At 45.2% G+C, this 18,312-nt stretch overlaps 2 protein-coding genes across 3 annotated transcripts in view; both read right to left on the reverse strand.

The window, feature by feature from the left end:
* Positions 1 to 18,312, reverse strand: part of LOC134284823 (uncharacterized) — a 496,062-nt gene that overhangs the window by 155,995 nt on the left and 321,755 nt on the right. The window lies entirely within an intron of this gene.
* Positions 1 to 18,312, reverse strand: part of LOC109408929 (cytosolic purine 5'-nucleotidase) — a 168,403-nt gene that overhangs the window by 104,384 nt on the left and 45,707 nt on the right. The window contains exon 1 of one of the 2 annotated variants that reach the window (XM_019682322.3): positions 1,541 to 2,415. The exons of the other annotated variant lie outside the window; for it this stretch is intronic. Within the exon in view, the coding sequence (XP_019537867.3) occupies positions 1,541 to 1,869 (329 nt within the window). The 5' untranslated portion in view covers positions 1,870 to 2,415. Of the gene's footprint in view, positions 1 to 1,540; positions 2,416 to 18,312 lie in introns of those variants that run through there. 2 annotated transcript variants of the gene reach the window in all.

An 18,312-nucleotide genomic window follows, 5' to 3' on the forward strand; every position in this document is an offset into this window, starting at 1 on the left:
AATAACATAAATGGTCGAAATTATGCTACTAAAGTATACAATGCATACGTTTGCGTATGCGTGACAGTAGTTTGACAGATTTTCCATGGAAAACTGTCTAAAAACGCAAACCTCGACGGAACGGACGCTATGTGTTCCAGGCTTTAACAGTTGGTGTTTACTGCAATAATATTTTTTTTAGGTGGTTAACAAATTTGTAAACTGTTGTGGATTTGTTTGCTTACAACGTCCTGCATGAACGTAAAGTATCACTCGATCAACATTTGTAAATTTGAAATAGTATTTGGTAAAATTCATTCTTATTGTCGAATAATGTCTTCCGACACAGTTGGAAAATGACAAATAAATGTAGTAACAATGCAATGGAAAAAATGTTCAACACATATTGTAACAGGTACGCCTCACTAGAAATTGACAACAAAAACAAACACATATACTTCGTGACTTTAATCATGTGTATTAAATCATCATAAATAAATGCATCCTTGATTACATCAAATAATTTCACTCATGATGAATTTTGCTCAAAATGTTAAATCTAACAAACTAAGCAACTATAGTGTTTAGCTTCTTGTTGCTTAGCAACTGTTTCTGCCTTCAACTTTCTTTCACATTGAGAAATAGCTTGAATGATCTCATCCATGATTCAGTATGATTTGTTCATTTCCATATATTGATAAGCAAAGCAAAAAAACACCATTTCGAAGATTTCTCAGGTTAATGGATCTATTGATTTATCTTTATTATAGAAACATTAAGCCCTTGGAGGTTAATGGAGTATAAGGTTCCTCTTACCTTCTACATTCATCAGTTTATCTTGTTCCACAATTTCAATAGTTATTTTTGTGTTCACCATTTTAAAACAAGTCACTCCATATTTTCACAAAGTCTCGGAAAACATCTAATTTCCATCAAAGATGCAGTTCTCTTCAACTTTTCACTAACATGTACACTCTTCCGCCAGTCCTAGTACTTTTATAATCTACACAATACTTTACTACATACACTTCTTCTTTTCTGGTTCGATCAATCTACAGTTTTCTTCTTCCTATTAACAGATAATTCAACCGCGAAAATAGATATTTATCCTCGTCGCCAATGTAGGATATTGATTATGCGTGTTATTCGGTTGTGTACAATAATAACAATGACGTTTATTTTCTTCCTCCTGATTCTCAGCCTACTATAACAATAGTTACGATCTTAGCCTACTACACATCCAAGCTTGTTATTTGGTTAAATTCTATGATAAGATTGAAGTAGATCTCTTGGAGAAATACTTGGCGAAATTTCCTGTGATTCTCAAGAAAAAAAAGGTTGGATAATTGTGGATAAAAACCTCAATAATTAGAATAGTCTATAGAAAAGTTTTTTTTTAAATATTTTTTCTGGAAGACTTGAATTATTGACAATCTTTGAGTCAGCTTGAATTAAAAAAAAAATCTGTTGGCCAGGGGGGGGCCACGGCCCCCTCCTGCCCCCCTCTGACTACGCTCTTGACAGCGTTGATGATCTTCTCTTGCCCGTCTCACCTACCTACCTGTGACTGATCTGGCGTTTGTACCCATGCACAAAACTATCGTAATGATGCAACTGCTTCGGCGCCACCGCCACCGATTTGCTGCTGTCCTCCTGGAAGGTGACACTACTCTTGCGAGGCCCACGCGATCCACCTGCTGCCACCGCCACCGCGGCCACGTCCTCCGTCTTCTCGCCGCCACGCGCCGCTTTGAGCGAGTTCAGCCGCTTGCGCGACGCTTCCATGGCGGCCGCCCCTCCCGAGTTGGCCCGCTGCCGAAGCTCTTCGACCGTAGCCGGAGGCTTGTGCGGCAGCTTGGCTTCGAACTGATCCTGCGACAGCTCCGGCATGCTGGTTTCAAAAGTTGATCAACCTCGTCCACAGATTGGAATGCAGTTTTCTGGTCGCGCGCGCGCGTACGTAAACAAAGCCCCCCTCTCTTCCTTTCACTTCTTCACTCGTCTTGTGATATTCCGCGGACGCCGACGACACAGATCGTGCACTGTATTGACCCAATTCCGGGTTTCAAAATGCAGACACTACTGGCACTTGTCCGTCGCTACAGCGCACTTTACAACGTGGAATAACACGACGAATTACGCGTCCGTTCGTCACTTCGTTAGAGAAATCGACGCCTCTCGTACCTAATTGTTGTTACTAAGCTCAAAACTTAATGCGATCTGACTAGCACGCGATTCCACTCTCGCCACTGACTGTATTCCACCGCATACGGTGTTAACTTCTCCGCGGTTTGTGAGTTACTGATTTACTGCAAGCTCTTCGGCGTTGTTTAGAGCTCTCGGCTCGGTCGCACGCGGCGCAGTTGACTCAGCAAATCAGCGATCAGGCGGGGGCTGCTGGCGCAGTAGGCGACGGCGACGTGCAGTACAGTGCAACGTCTCTTATATGCCCAGCTGGCCTACTTGGATCTTCGATGCACTTGCGGCGATGCGTTCGCTCACTCTCACTCTCCGTTGGCGATGGCGATGGCGGTGCGTTCGCCGCCACGCTGCTCAGCTGATTGGCGGCTCGCGCTCCGGCGTACCGCTCGCACTCGGAGCGGAATCATTCAGTCAAATAAAACCCTATCGCGTCCTAATCTTGAAAGTTCAAGAAAACAGAAAACATGCTACAACCGCACTCGATTGTTTCCGATGCATGAAATTCTACCCCAACATTTACGGGCACAAAAGCATGTGCGTGTTATTTATTTGCGAACGTAGAAGGTCAAACTATCGTCGGAAGTTGCCCAAGGACACGCTAGCGCTGCCGGTCGGCTTTGCTTCTTTTGCATACGTGAAGTAAACAAAGGAATCTACTACGTCGTCCCTTTCGGTTCGGTGTATGGCCCTCGCTCGCAGCTTGCTGTGTTCTTGCGATGATGATGGGATGGAATGAGTCAGGGTTGCCCCTACGCTGTGATGATATACGGCGCATACAGGAAAATACATGGCGTCGTACAGTTAGTTTGTTTAAAGTTGTTATGATTTTTGTTCTTGCCCAGACAAACAAAATGTATGGTATGTGGGGGCAAGATGGGTCAGTACCGTTTTCAACCGTACTATATATTTTTTGAATCTTTCAATAATTTTCCCAGATGAACGAAGTGGATACACAAAAAAGTGATATATTGTTTTGAAAATTCTTTACGTTCCTTGCACAGAAAAAAATAAAATATTTTTTCGTTATACTCCTTATGCTATACATTCCATATAGTTACGTGTATTGTGTAGACGGGACAAACAAAATGTACATGCAACGAAATCACTTTTCACGCTATGCGATGCCTCATCGTAATAAATTTAACGTATATTAGTCGCGAAAAGCCCTTCCGGAATCCGGGCAGGATTCCTTCCGGAATCCGGGCAGGATTCCGTCCGGAATCCGGACAGGATTCCTTCCGGAATCCGGACAGGATTCCTTCCGGAATCCGGACAAGATTCCTTCCGGACAGGATTGATTCCTTCCGGAATCCGGACAGGATTCCTTCCGGAATCCGGACAAGATTTCTTTCCGGAATCCGGACAGGATTCCTTCCGGAATCCGGACAGGATTCCTTCCGGAATCCGGACAGGATTCCTTCCGGAATCCGGACAGGATTCCTTCCGGAATCCGGACAGGATTCCTTCCGGAATCCGGACAGGATTCCTTCCGGAATCCGGACAGGATTCCTTCCGGAATCCGGACAGGATTCCTTCCGGAATCCGGACAGGATTCCTTCCGGAATCCGGACAGGATTCCTTCCGGAATCCGGACAGGATTCCTTCCGGAATCCGGACAGGATTCCTTCCGGAATCCGGACAGGATTCCTTCCGGAATCCGGACAGGATTCCTTCCGGAATCCGGACAGGATTCCTTCCGGAATCCGGACAGGATTCCTTCCGGAATCCGGACAGGATTCCTTCCGGAATCCGGACAGGATTCCTTCCGGAATCCGGACAGGATTCCTTCCGGAATCCGGACAGGATTCCTTCCGGAATCCGGACAGGATTCCTTCCGGAATCCGGACAGGATTCCTTCCGGAATCCGGACAGGATTCCTTCCGGAATCCGGACAGGATTCCTTCCGGAATCCGGACAGGATTCCTTCCGGAATCCGGACAGGATTCCTTCCGGAATCCGGACAGGATTCCTTCCGGAATCCGGACAGGATTCCTTCCGGAATCCGGACAGGATTCCTTCCGGAATCCGGACAGGATTCCTTCCGGAATCCGGACAGGATTCCTTCCGGAATCCGGACAGGATTCCTTCCGGAATCCGGACAGGATTCCTTCCGGAATCCGGACAGGATTCCTTCCGGAATCCGGACAGGATTCCTTCCGGAATCCGGACAGGATTCCTTCCGGAATCCGGACAGGATTCCTTCCGGAATCCGGACAGGATTCCTTCCGGAATCCGGACAGGATTCCTTCCGGAATCCGGACAGGATTCCTTCCGGAATCCGGACAGGATTCCTTCCGGAATCCGGACAGGATTCCTTCCGGAATCCGGACAGGATTCCTTCCGGAATCCGGACAGGATTCCTTCCGGAATCCGGACAGGATTCCTTCCGGAATCCGGACAGGATTCCTTCCGGAATCCGGACAGGATTCCTTCCGGAATCCGGACAGGATTCCTTCCGGAATCCGGACAGGATTCCTTCCGGAATCCGGACAGGATTCCTTCCGGAATCCGGACAGGATTCCTTCCGGAATCCGGACAGGATTCCTTCCGGAATCCGGACAGGATTCCTTCCGGAATCCGGACAGGATTCCTTCCGGAATCCGGACAGGATTCCTTCCGGAATCCGGACAGGATTCCTTCCGGAATCCGGACAGGATTCCTTCCGGAATCCGGACAGGATTCCTTCCGGAATCCGGACAGGATTCCTTCCGGAATCCGGACAGGATTCCTTCCGGAATCCGGACAGGATTCCTTCCGGAATCCGGACAGGATTCCTTCCGGAATCCGGACAGGATTCCTTCCGGAATCCGGACAGGATTCCTTCCGGAATCCGGACAGGATTCCTTCCGGAATCCGGACAGGATTCCTTCCGGAATCCGGACAGGATTCCTTCCGGAATCCGGACAGGATTCCTTCCGGAATCCGGACAGGATTCCTTCCGGAATCCGGACAGGATTCCTTCCGGAATCCGGACAGGATTCCTTCCGGAATCCGGACAGGATTCCTTCCGGAATCCGGACAGGATTCCTTCCGGAATCCGGACAGGATTCCTTCCGGAATCCGGACAGGATTCCTTCCGGAATCCGGACAGGATTCCTTCCGGAATCCGGACAGGATTCCTTCCGGAATCCGGACAGGATTCCTTCCGGAATCCGGACAGGATTCCTTCCGGAATCCGGACAGGATTCCTTCCGGAATCCGGACAGGATTCCTTCCGGAATCCGGACAGGATTCCTTCCGGAATCCGGACAGGATTCCTTCCGGAATCCGGACAGGATTCCTTCCGGAATCCGGACAGGATTCCTTCCGGAATCCGGACAGGATTCCTTCCGGAATCCGGACAGGATTCCTTCCGGAATCCGGACAGGATTCCTTCCGGAATCCGGACAGGATTCCTTCCGGAATCCGGACAGGATTCCTTCCGGAATCCGGACAGGATTCCTTCCGGAATCCGGACAGGATTCCTTCCGGAATCCGGACAGGATTCCTTCCGGAATCCGGACAGGATTCCTTCCGGAATCCGGACAGGATTCCTTCCGGAATCCGGACAGGATTCCTTCCGGAATCCGGACAGGATTCCTTCCGGAATCCGGACAGGATTCCTTCCGGAATCCGGACAGGATTCCTTCCGGAATCCGGACAGGATTCCTTCCGGAATCCGGACAGGATTCCTTCCGGAATCCGGACAGGATTCCTTCCGGAATCCGGACAGGATTCCTTCCGGAATCCGGACAGGATTCCTTCCGGAATCCGGACAGGATTCCTTCCGGAATCCGGACAGGATTCCTTCCGGAATCCGGACAGGATTCCTTCCGGAATCCGGACAGGATTCCTTCCGGAATCCGGACAGGATTCCTTCCGGAATCCGGACAGGATTCCTTCCGGAATCCGGACAGGATTCCTTCCGGAATCCGGACAGGATTCCTTCCGGAATCCGGACAGGATTCCTTCCGGAATCCGGACAGGATTCCTTCCGGAATCCGGACAGGATTCCTTCCGGAATCCGGACAGGATTCCTTCCGGAATCCGGACAGGATTCCTTCCGGAATCCGGACAGGATTCCTTCCGGAATCCGGACAGGATTCCTTCCGGAATCCGGACAGGATTCCTTCCGGAATCCGGACAGGATTCCTTCCGGAATCCGGACAGGATTCCTTCCGGAATCCGGACAGGATTCCTTCCGGAATCCGGACAGGATTCCTTCCGGAATCCGGACAGGATTCCTTCCGGAATCCGGACAGGATTCCTTCCGGAATCCGGACAGGATTCCTTCCGGAATCCGGACAGGATTCCTTCCGGAATCCGGACAGGATTCCTTCCGGAATCCGGACAGGATTCCTTCCGGAATCCGGACAGGATTCCTTCCGGAATCCGGACAGGATTCCTTCCGGAATCCGGACAGGATTCCTTCCGGAATCCGGACAGGATTCCTTCCGGAATCCGGACAGGATTCCTTCCGGAATCCGGACAGGATTCCTTCCGGAATCCGGACAGGATTCCTTCCGGAATCCGGACAGGATTCCTTCCGGAATCCGGACAGGATTCCTTCCGGAATCCGGACAGGATTCCTTCCGGAATCCGGACAGGATTCCTTCCGGAAATTTCTCGACTTCTTGAGCATGAATGTGCTTTAACGGAGTACAACATCGGAAGGAACTGAGAAACCTCTGCTATTGGCTGGCATCACATGATCGAATATAGCAGAAACTGTTTTTTCGACATTTGCGACACTCTGAAGTAAAAACCAATAAAGTCAAGGGACTTTGCATTCGTTTTTTCATGTATGTGTGTTTGTGAGTCACCCTAGTTTGTATCATTTTCTCAGTATCTCTCTCCACCCCTACAATGACTAAATTCCAGAAATCACCTACAGATAGATTATAATTTGCAGCACAATTGATTCCATGCTTGGCTTCGAGCTGTCCCCACCGGAACGTGTGGGTAGGTGACGTTGTGGTCAATATTGATAAAGAGCGATTCTGAATTACAAATCAGTTCCCAAACTAATTATGTAGATCTGCGCTTTATTGGTGCTCACAGTCACACCAATTGATGAATTGGCAGACCGCACAATCGAAAGTCAATTATTCATGGAAACGTGTAGGTACGCAAACATACAGGGGATGGCCAAAATGTTTGGGATAGGCAACTTTTTTTTTCTCTCACAAAAAAGTTCAACAAGCTATAACTTTTCAAGGAGTGCATCAAAAATTCACAAATTGTGACTGTTTATCAACCTATTATACAGGGTGTTAGGTTCCTGAGTGCAAACTTTTTAATGGATGATAGAGGACCATAAATGGGGAAAAAATTGTTCTACGCATATGGTCAAATCTCAACCGTTACGTAGTTATTGAACTCCCCATGTTTTTGACTTTTATTGCCTTAACTGGCTCTAACTTTAAAATGGTCAAACTTAACGCAGTTTTTTTACCCTTATTCGAAAGATTATTGAATTTTCCATCAAATGGCTTCTTTGAATCGATTGGTTTAGTTAAATAACTAAGTTTTCTAGAGCAAAATAGTTAAAAATAGCGTATTTTTATTAGTTTTTGTCAATTATCTTTGAAACATGCGTAATAAATTAAAATTCTTTCTTAGGCAAAGTTGTGGGCCCGGTTACACTCTACAATTCGTTCTTTGACACTAAACTACTAGCTCTTATAGTTTTCTTGCAATTTTGATTCAAATGTGCGGCACAATGCGCAAAAAAGTGCTCTCCATGACAGTTGCAGATTTATGATCTGAAATGCGATGTTAAAATCGAAATTGCAACAAAATGATAAGAGATAGAAGTTTGATGTCAAAGAACGAATTGTAGAGTGGAACAGGGGCCACAACTTTGCCTAATAAAGAATTTTGAATTATTACGCATTTTTCAAAGATAATTGGCAAAACTAAATTAAAACACACTACTTTTGAGCTTTTTGCTGTAGAAAACTTAGTTATTTAACTAAACCAATCGATTCAAAGATGCCATTTGATAGAAAATTCAATAATCTTTCGAATAAGGGTCAAAAAACTTCGATAAGTTTGACCATTTTCAAGTTATAGCCAGTTAAGGCAATAAGAGTCAAAAACATGGGAAGTTCAATAACTACGTAACGGTTGAGATTTGACCATATGCGTAGAACAATTTTTTTCTCCATTTATGGTCCTCTATCACCCTTTAAAAAGTTTGCACTCAGGAACCTAACACCCTGTATGTGCATCAATGGTACAAATTTAAGCTCGTTTGGTTAATCTTTCTTAAGGCTAGAACCATTATCGTAAAACACTATTTTTTGAACAAAAATTTTTTGAACTGTCATATTTCGGAAACCAGCGAACCGAATTGAATGAAATTTTGTACGTTTATCATCAATACATTATTGACTCACAAGTTATTAAAACATAGGAACTTTTCGAACGTTGAAAAAAGTTATCATAGATTGACGCTTTTTGGATCTTTCTCTAAAAAAAATATTAATATTTACATCAATGTCATTAAATTTAAGTTTTGATTTCCAAAGAATTTCTGCTTCTGTTTTCGAGATATCTCTTATAAGATATATACGAGCCTAATTGGATAAAAGGAAAAACACATTTAGTAATTTTTGGGTGGTATTGTAAATGTCAAACAGGTATAACTTTATTCGTCGTGAGAAAATATAACTATAACGTCGTATCAAGCATCAATATATTGTTGATAAACGTTCAAAATTTCATTCAATTCGGTTCACTGGTTTCCGAGACATGACAGTTAAAAAAATTGATGTCTAAAAAATAGTGTTTCACGATAATGGTTCTAGCTTCGTGAAAGATTAACCAATCGAGCTCAAATTTGTACCAATGATGCACATATAATAGGTTGACAAACAGACAAAATTTGAGATTTTTTGATGCACTTTACGAAAAGATACAGCTTGTTGAACTTTTTTGTTAGAGAAAAAAAAAAGTTGCCTATTCCAAACATTTTGGCCATCCCCTGTAGTTGCACATAGAGTGGTCGTCGCATTATTGTCTGTCAATGCGGGTTGAAACATTTAGAATGCATTAAATCAATCGGAAACAGTTCCCTATTGATGTGAATCAATAATTGGAATTGAGTTATATTTGCATAATAGATCCGTTCGCTAAACATTGTCGATCGATGCGCAACAGGCTCGTATTCTCTGGAACTTGCTTTAACATGTGCCACATTCGCCACAAAAGTTCAGTTTATTGGGCGCAGTTGCGAGTAAAGATATCAGAGTTGATAGGATTTAATTTAAATTTATGAGTTTTATTACGGTCGTTCGAAAGCATCTCTCTAGACCCTTTTCGGGATCTCTTCAGAATACCTTCAAAAATCTTTGAGTAATTGCTTCAGGGGTTGTCAAGAAATGCCACCAAGAATTCTATCAATAATTGCTCCACGGATTCGTATATAGATATCTCCAGGAATTCCTCTCCCATGACTCTTCCAGAAATTCCTCCAAGAACTCGTCCCGGAATTGTTCCCTGGATTCCTTTACAAATTTCTTCCGGGACTCTTTAATGAATTTTTCAAGGGATTTCACCAGGAACTCCTTCCGGAATTCATTTAGAAATTCCACCCAGAATTGCTCCATACATTTCTTCCGAGATTCCTTGAGAAATTCCTCCCGGGAATCCTTCCGGAATTTCTTCCAGGATTCTCTCAGGAATTTCTCCCGGGATTCCTCCAGGAACTCCTCCCAAGATTTCTCCAGAAATTCATCCCGTGATTCATCCAGAAACTTTTCAAATTCTTCCCGGAATTCCTCAAGGAATGCCTTCACAAATTCCTCCCGTGATTCATCCAGGAATTGTTCACGAGATTCCTGCAGAAATTTCTTCCGGGATTCTTCAAGGAACTCCTCCCGGGAATCCTTTAAAAATTCCTCTTGGAAATTGCTCCCGGGATTCATCCTGGGAAATTTAACTGCGATTCATCCAGGAATTCCTCCCGTGATTTCTCAAATCATTGTCGAATTAGCGGGATTTTACGGAGGAATGCTGAGCGGATTTCAGGAGGAATCCTGAGCGGATTTCAGGAGGAATCCTGAGCGGATTCCAGGAGGAATCCTGAACGGATTCCAGGAGGAATCCTGAGCGGATTCCAGGAGGAATCCTGAGCGGATACCAGGAGGAATCCTGAGCGGATTCCGGGAGGAATCCTGAGCGGATTCCAGGAGGAATCCTGTCCGGATTCCAGGAGGAATCCTGTCCGGATTCCAGGAGGAATCCTGTCCGGATTCCAGGAGGAATCCTGTCCGGATTCCAGGAGGAATCCTGTCCGGATTCCAGAAGGAATCCTGAGCGGATTCCAGGAGGAATCCTGAGCGGATTCCAGGAGGAATCCTGAGCGGATTCCAGGAGAAATCCTAAGCGGATTCCAGGAGGAATCCTGACCGGATTCCGGGAGGAATCCTGACCGGATTCCGGGAGGAATCCTGACCGGATTCCGGGAGGAATCCTCACCGGATTCCGGGAGGAATCCTGACCGGATTCCGGGAGGAATCCTGACCGGATTCCGGGAGGAATCCTGACCGGATTCCGGGAGGAATCCTGACCGGATTCCGGGAGGAATCCTGACCGGATTCCGGGAGGAATCCTGACCGGATTCCGGGAGGAATCCTGACCGGATTCCGGGAGGAATCCTGACCGGATTCCAGGAGGAATCCTGACCGGACTCCAGGAGGAATCCTGACCGGATTCCAGGAGGAATCCTGACCGGATTCCAGGAGGAATCCTGACCGGATTCCAGGAGGAATCCTGACCGGATTCCAGGAGGAATCCTGACCGGATTCCAGGAGGAATCCTGACCGGATTCCAGGAGGAATCCTGACCGGATTCCAGGAGGAATCCTGACCGGATTCCAGGAGGAATCCTGACCGGATTCCAGGAGGAATCCTGACCGGATTCCAGGAGGAATCCTGACCGGATTCCAGGAGGAATCCTGACCGGATTCCAGGAGGAATCCTGACCGGATTCCAGGAGGAATCCTGACCGGATTCCAGGAGGAATCCTGACCGGATTCCAGGAGGAATCCTGACCGGATTCCAGGAGGAATCCTGACCGGATTCCAGGAGGAATCCTGACCGGATTCCAGGAGGAATCCTGACCGGATTCCAGGAGGAATCCTGACCGGATTCCAGGAGGAATCCTGACCGGATTCCAGGAGGAATCCTGACCGGATTCCAGGAGGAATCCTGACCGGATTCCAGGAGGAATCCTGACCGGATTCCAGGAGGAATCCTGACCGGATTCCAGGAGGAATCCTGACCGGATTCCAGGAGGAATCCTGACCGGATTCCAGGAGGAATCCTGACCGGATTCCAGGAGGAATCCTGACCGGATTCCAGGAGGAATCCTGACCGGATTCCAGGAGGAATCCTGACCGGACTCCAGGAGGAATCCTGACCGGATTCCAGGAGGAATCCTGACCGGATTCCAGGAGGAATCCTGTCCGAAATCCAGGAGGAATCCTGTCCGGATTCCAGGAGGAATCCTGTCCGGATTCCAGGAGGAATCCTGTCCGGATTCCAGGAGGAATCCTGACCGGATTCCAGGAGGAATCCTGACCGGATTCCAGGAGGAATCCTGACCGGATTCCAGGAGGAATCCTGACCGGATTCCAGGAGGAATCCTGACCGGATTCCAGGAGGAATCCTGACCGGATTCCAGGAGGAATCCTGACCGGATTCCAGGAGGAATCCTGACCGGACTCCAGGAGGAATCCTGACCGGATTCCAGGAGGAATCCTGACCGGATTCCAGGAGGAATCCTGTCCGAAATCCAGGAGGAATCCTGTCCGGATTCCAGGAGGAATCCTGTCCGGATTCCAGGAGGAATCCTGTCCGGATTCCAGGAGGAATCCTGTCCGGATTCCAGGAGGAATCCTGTCCGGATTCCAGGAGGAATCCTGTCCGGATTCCAGGAGGAATCCTGTCCGGATTCCAGGAGGAATCCTGTCCGGATTCCAGGAGGAATCCTGTCCGGATTCCAGGAGGAATCCTGACCGGATGATAAAATTTGCATGCTCATTAGCGCCGCCTAGTGGTGGAGTATCGAACTAAGCGGCCATCATCTGTAAGACTTTAACCATCCAAACAACTTTGCCGAAGACACCAAGATTTCTTTTTTGAGCCGCCGGACATGTACGTTATGTCGGGTCCCGCCACCACCCAACACCAATACATTCACCTGAGCCCATAGCAACAGCAGAGATCCAGACCCAGCCAACTTGCAAGTTCTACCTGCCGTGGGAACGAAGGTTGCATCGGAATCACACCACCCGGAGGAACGCCGATTTAGCAGGTTTAGTTATTAAAAGGTGATTGATGAATGATTTCGGTTTAGTTTTAAGTGTAATGTTGTAGAATCTAGTTCATTTTAGTGAATAAAAGTTTTTTTTTATAAAGTCTCGGTAAACGGACTCATAGCTTGTATGTCTACCGGTCTACAGAAGTGCGGTTTACCTTATTGCTTGGGTGCGCTTGTTTAGGTAGTTACGTTCCATTCCATTGTTTAGGGGCATTTTAATATGCTCTCTAGCGCCACCTATCGGAAACTTCCCGAACTAAATTGTTCATCATCATCGCTGGATAGGCTTTGAGTTTTCTAACATCTTTGCTGAAAATATCGCCCTTTCAAAAAGTAAGGATCACAAGATACGCGAGAATATATGTCCTGGGTCCAATGGACCCCAGGGTTCCAAAAAAGTATCCTCTTGAGGGTTAACAACAGTTTGTAGGCTATGAGAAAACTAAAAATGTTATTCTTGGGTAAAAAGCAGTCACGTTTCCAGTAGGGACGATACGCGATGTCGGAAAAAGTGACATGACTTAGTAAATAAATCCGTCCTAATGCAAATAATCGGAATGTGATTCACTGATCACAATCCGGTAATCCTGGGAGAAAAGCAGGCGGCGTGTATTCCACAAACTGCAAGTTTACGCCAATTAGCAGTGCCTGCTGCGATCCAGTAGCATGCGTTTACAAGCAATGTGTTAAGTATGGAAAAACCCGTACGAAGGGGGAAAGGGGGGTCGAAAATTCCCAATTTTAGCGTGACGTACTTAATGGATGCTCCCTAGGTGAAATTCGATGCCTACTGTTTTCCATTCCGACGACGATGCGTTTTCCCATCTGACACCAACGCCTTCGCCAATGCACGGCTAGACCTGTGCGCCGACTATTTTTTGCTCGGCGGCGGCGGCGTGAATCGGCGTGGCCAAAATTTGACCATAATGTCAACTTTGGCAAAGCAAAGAATAGTTTTCATTACGCTCTAGAATTTGTAGTCTGAGCTTTTTCATGACTTTGGATGACATATGAACTATTATGTTTGAATGGTCTCCAGGTCTCCAGTTAGCCTAGTGGTTGAGGCTATGGATCGCCAATCCGGAGATGGCGAGTTCGATTCCCGTCCCGGTCGGGAAAATTTTCTCGATTCCCTGGGCATAATGTATCATTGTACTTGCCACACAATGTACAAATTCATGCAATGGCAGGCAAAGGAAGCCCTTCAACTAATACATGTGGAAGTGCTCTAAGAACACTAAGTTGAAGAGAGGCAGGCCAACTTTCAATGCGAACGTCGAGCCATTAAGAAGAAGAAGAAGTTTGAATGAATACTTTTTTATTATTTCTGTTTGGATTCGTCACTGCGACCAGTGATTGACCTATTGTAACATTACCCGTATCCTTATTGCATGTTGCATTACTCCATTGCAAATCAAGGACAATAAAATATCGATTTTACTACAGTTTTTATTCTGTTGTCTTAGAACCTTCAGAAGCTATCAAATTTGATAATAAGGTCGCACTATTTACACTAAGGAATCCCCGTATGATTTCAGGGAGGAATCTCAGAAGGAATTCTAGGAGGAGCCTCCAAGAAACTTCTGGAGGAATCCATGAAGAAAATTCTGGACTAATCGCTGTAGAAAATGCGGTATGAAACCCTGAAGGAACTTCTGCAGGAATATCTGGTGGTACGAAAATCTCTCTTAGAGAAATCCATGCAGAAACTTCTGAAAAAATCCCTGATTGGAATTTTTGAGGAAGTTCAGAAGAAAATCCATGAAGAATTCCCAAAGGAATTCCAGAGCGATTCCCCAAATGTATTCAAGCACTAATCCAAAGGGAATTACAGCAGGAACTTCCAAAAGAATTCCAGGAGAAATCCCCGATGGAATTCTAGGAGGATTCAACGAAAAACATCCAGGAGGAATCTCTAAAGGAATAACAGGAGAAATTCTTGAGAGAATTCTAGGAGGAATTGCCGAAAGAATTCCACGAGGAATCCTCGAAGGAATTCCAGCAGGAATCCCTGAAGGAATTCTATGCAGAATCCCTGAAGGAGTTCTATGAAGAATTCCTGAAGTAATTCTAATAGAAATCCCCTAAGGAATCCCATGAGGGATTCCTGAAGAAATTCCAGGAGGAATCTCCAAAATAACTCGAAGAGGAATCACCAAAGGAACTCCAAAAGCGAATTTTCCAGAAGGAATCTCCGATGGAATGGCAGGAGAAATCCCAGAAGGAATTCCAGGAGGAATCTTGGAAGAAATTTGAAGAGGAATCACCAAAGGTATTCCAAAAGAAAATTCCGAAGGAATTACAGGAGGGATCCCCGACGAAATATCAGGAGGAATCCTCGAAGAAATTTAAGGAGGAATCTTCGAAAGAAGTCGAGAAATCTAGGAAAAATCTCCAAAGGAATTTCAGGAAGAATCGTCGAAAAAATTCCACGAGGAATCTTTGAAGGAAGTCTATGAGGAATGTCGAAGAAATTACAGGAAAAACCCCAGCAGGAATTCCAAGGGGAACCACCCATGGAATTTCAAGCAGAATCCTCAAAGGTTTTTCAAGAAATCCCGAAGGAATTCCAAGTCGAATCCCCATAGGAAATCCAGGAGATATCTCCAAAGAAATTCAAGAAGAAATCCCCAAAGAAACTCTAGGAATAATCCCTAAATTCCAAGAGGAATTTTTGAAGGAATTCTTAGAGAAATTACCGAAGAAATTCGATATGGAAATCTCGAAGGAATTCCAGGATTAATCCACGACGGAATATCAAGAGGAATTACCGACAGAATTTCAGGAGGAATTCAAGAAGGAAGTCCAGGAAGAATCCCGGAGGAATTCCAGAGAGAATTTGCAAAAGGAATTCGAGAAGAAATCCCCAAAAAAATTCTAGAAGGAACCATCGTAAAATATTCAGGAGGAATTCGCGTAGAAATTCCAGGAGAAATCCTCGATGGAATTTCATGAGGAATCACTGGATAAATGGAATCATAGGAGGAATCCCCGAAGGAATTTTAGGAGGAATCCCCGAAGGAGTTCCAGGAGGAATCCTTGTAGGAATTCGATGCGAAACCCCTAACATAGTTCTAGGAGGAACTCTGGAGGAATCTCCGAATTATTTCCAAGCGAAATAATCGAAGGATTTTCAAAGGGAATCCCCATAGTAAATCCAGGAGAAATCGCCGAAGGAATTCCAGGAGAAATCCCAGGAACTCTAGGAGGTATTCCCGAACGAATTTCTGGATGAATCCCCAAAGAACTTCTAGGAGAGATCATCAAAGGAATTCCAGGGTGACTCCTGGAGAAATTCTAAGAGGAATCTCTGAAGGAAATCCAGGAGGAATCTCCGAAGGAATTCGAAAAGAAATAGTCAACGAATTTCAGGAGGAATTCTCAAAGGAAGTCTAGGAGCAAACTCCGGAAGAAAATGTAGGAAGAATCTCCAAGGAAATTCCAAGATAAACCCCGAAAGAATTCCAAGAGAAATTCCTGAAGGAATTACAGGAGGAATCTCCGAAGATATTCCAGGAGGAATTACCGAAGGAATTCCAGGAGGAATCCTTTAAGGAAGTCCTGCAGGAATTCCAGGGGAATTCCCGAAGGAATTCTGGTAGGAATGTCCGGAGGATTTCCAGGCGGAGTCTTCGAAGGATTTTTAGCGGAATCCTTCGAAGAATTCCTGGAGGAATTCCAGGAGTACATCCTGGAGGAATTCTTGTAAAAACTTCATGAAAAATCTCTCAAAAAAAATCCGGGAGATATGCGTGATTGTAATCCTAAGGAATTTATTGAAGGAACTCCTACAAGATTCCCTGAAAGAACTCCTATACGAATTCCTGAATGAGCTTCTGGAAAGATCTCTGATGTAACTCATGGAGGGATCCGTGAGGCTTCCTGGAAAATTCTCAATTTTAATCTACAATCTGAAAGCACCCCAGCAGCGATCCCTGGAAGAACTCCTGGAAGAATCCCTAAAGAAACTTCTCGAGGAATCCCCTAAGGATATCCTAAAGGAATCTTATATAGGAATCCCTGAATAAACATCTGGGGGAATCCCTGAATTCTCCTGCAGGTAACCTTGGATCCTCCTATAATACTCTCTGAAGGAACGCCTGGAGATATTTGAAGGAACTTCTGTAGGAATCCCTGAAGAAATTCAGGAGGAATCATCTGCAAGAATCCCTGAAACTCCTGGAGGAATCTCTGAAGGAGCCCCTAGACTAATTTCTCAAGACTTCCTGCAGGAATTCCTCAAGAAACTTCTTACGGAATTCTCGATGGATCTCCAGGAGGCATTTATGAATCCTCCTGAAAGAATATCTGAAGGTACTTCTGGAAGGATACCTGAGCGAACTCCTGTTTAAATAAATTTCTGAAGGAATTACTATTGAACACCTGGAGACATCCCTCTTAAAGCTATTAGTATCCTTTAACGAACTCCTGAAGAGATCATCGATGGAACTTTTGGAGCAATCCTGGAAAGAACTCCTGAAAGAAACTCTGAAAAATTTTCATGAGACATCCCGAAGTAATTCCAAAAGGATTCCCTGAAGAAATTTCAGGAGGTATACTAGAAGGAATTCCTGTAGGAAGCGTTGATAAAACTCCCGGAGTGATTCCTGAAGGATCTCCTTGGGCGATCCCTACAAAACGTCAGGAGAAATTCCTTGTTGGAATTCTAGAGGAATTTGTGAAGGATGTCCTGGAGGAATCTATGAGGGAACTCCTGGACTAGATTCTAAAGAAACTTTTGTAGGAATTCCTGAAGGAACTTTAGAAGGAATCCCTGACTAAACTCTCAGACCCTGAGGATCTTCTGGATGCATCTCTGTTGTATCTCTAGAAGGCATCCCTGAATCCTCCAGAAAGAATTCCTGAAGTTTTCCTGTCGAGATCTTCCTGAGAGATCTTCTGAAAAACAAAAAAAAAAACAATCCTAAAGGCATCACTGAATCTTTCCAAAATAATCTCTGGAAAAACTTCTGGAGAGATATAAATGATGAACAATGAATGAAATGTAATGGAAAATTAAAAAAAAATCATAGAATTCGTATTTGAAAGCACACTCTGAAATTCCATTTGAATTTCTTCAGAAGTTCTTAATAAGTCTTCTGCAGAATTGTTTTATGATAGCCCACCCGTAACGTGGGTAGATCACCTTAGAATGGTGCGTTGCGGTGTAAGATCTACCAAATCAAATTTTGATCTTGATATTTACCGTATTAATAAATATATTCCAAGATCAAAGCTTGATGCTGTTTTTGTGTTTTGTAGTTAATTTTGTTTCAATGTACTGCTAATCAACATTTTATTTCAGCAGGTTTGAGGTAGATTAATCGTATGATATAAATAATGTTGTGAAAATATGCAACTGTGGCGAGCGTATCACTAATATGTAGCTTATTTGACGTACGATGTTAATATTATTTTATATTTCAGATTATCAACCGAAGAATCTGGTAATTGAACCAAATGCCATCAAGACGACGAGGAATCCAGGATGAATCGAGCAGACAACGGATTCGAAGAAGACTAACAATGGTGTGCCTGAACGTTGACCAAGCGTATCCTCTGGAGTTTACCCTTCCACTAACGACACTCAAATTCCCGTGACACCTAGGCCTGAGAGATCGTAGAGTTGTCTACATTTTTCATAGGTGTCCAAAACTAACCATCCTTTCCCATTCCTCAGCAGTCGCAAGGACGTGGCCAGGACAGTGCTCGACCATTGGAGGATTGCGTCAGTCTTGTCTAAGAGTCAGAGATTAGTCCCAAATCTTTGTGCTTTGGTTCAGACGGGAAGGAGGCAACCCTCATAACAGCGGTCTAGGACTG

This window comes from Aedes albopictus, chromosome 1, assembly GCF_035046485.1.
Source record: "Aedes albopictus strain Foshan chromosome 1, AalbF5, whole genome shotgun sequence".
Classification (NCBI taxonomy): Eukaryota; Metazoa; Arthropoda; class Insecta; order Diptera; family Culicidae; genus Aedes; species Aedes albopictus.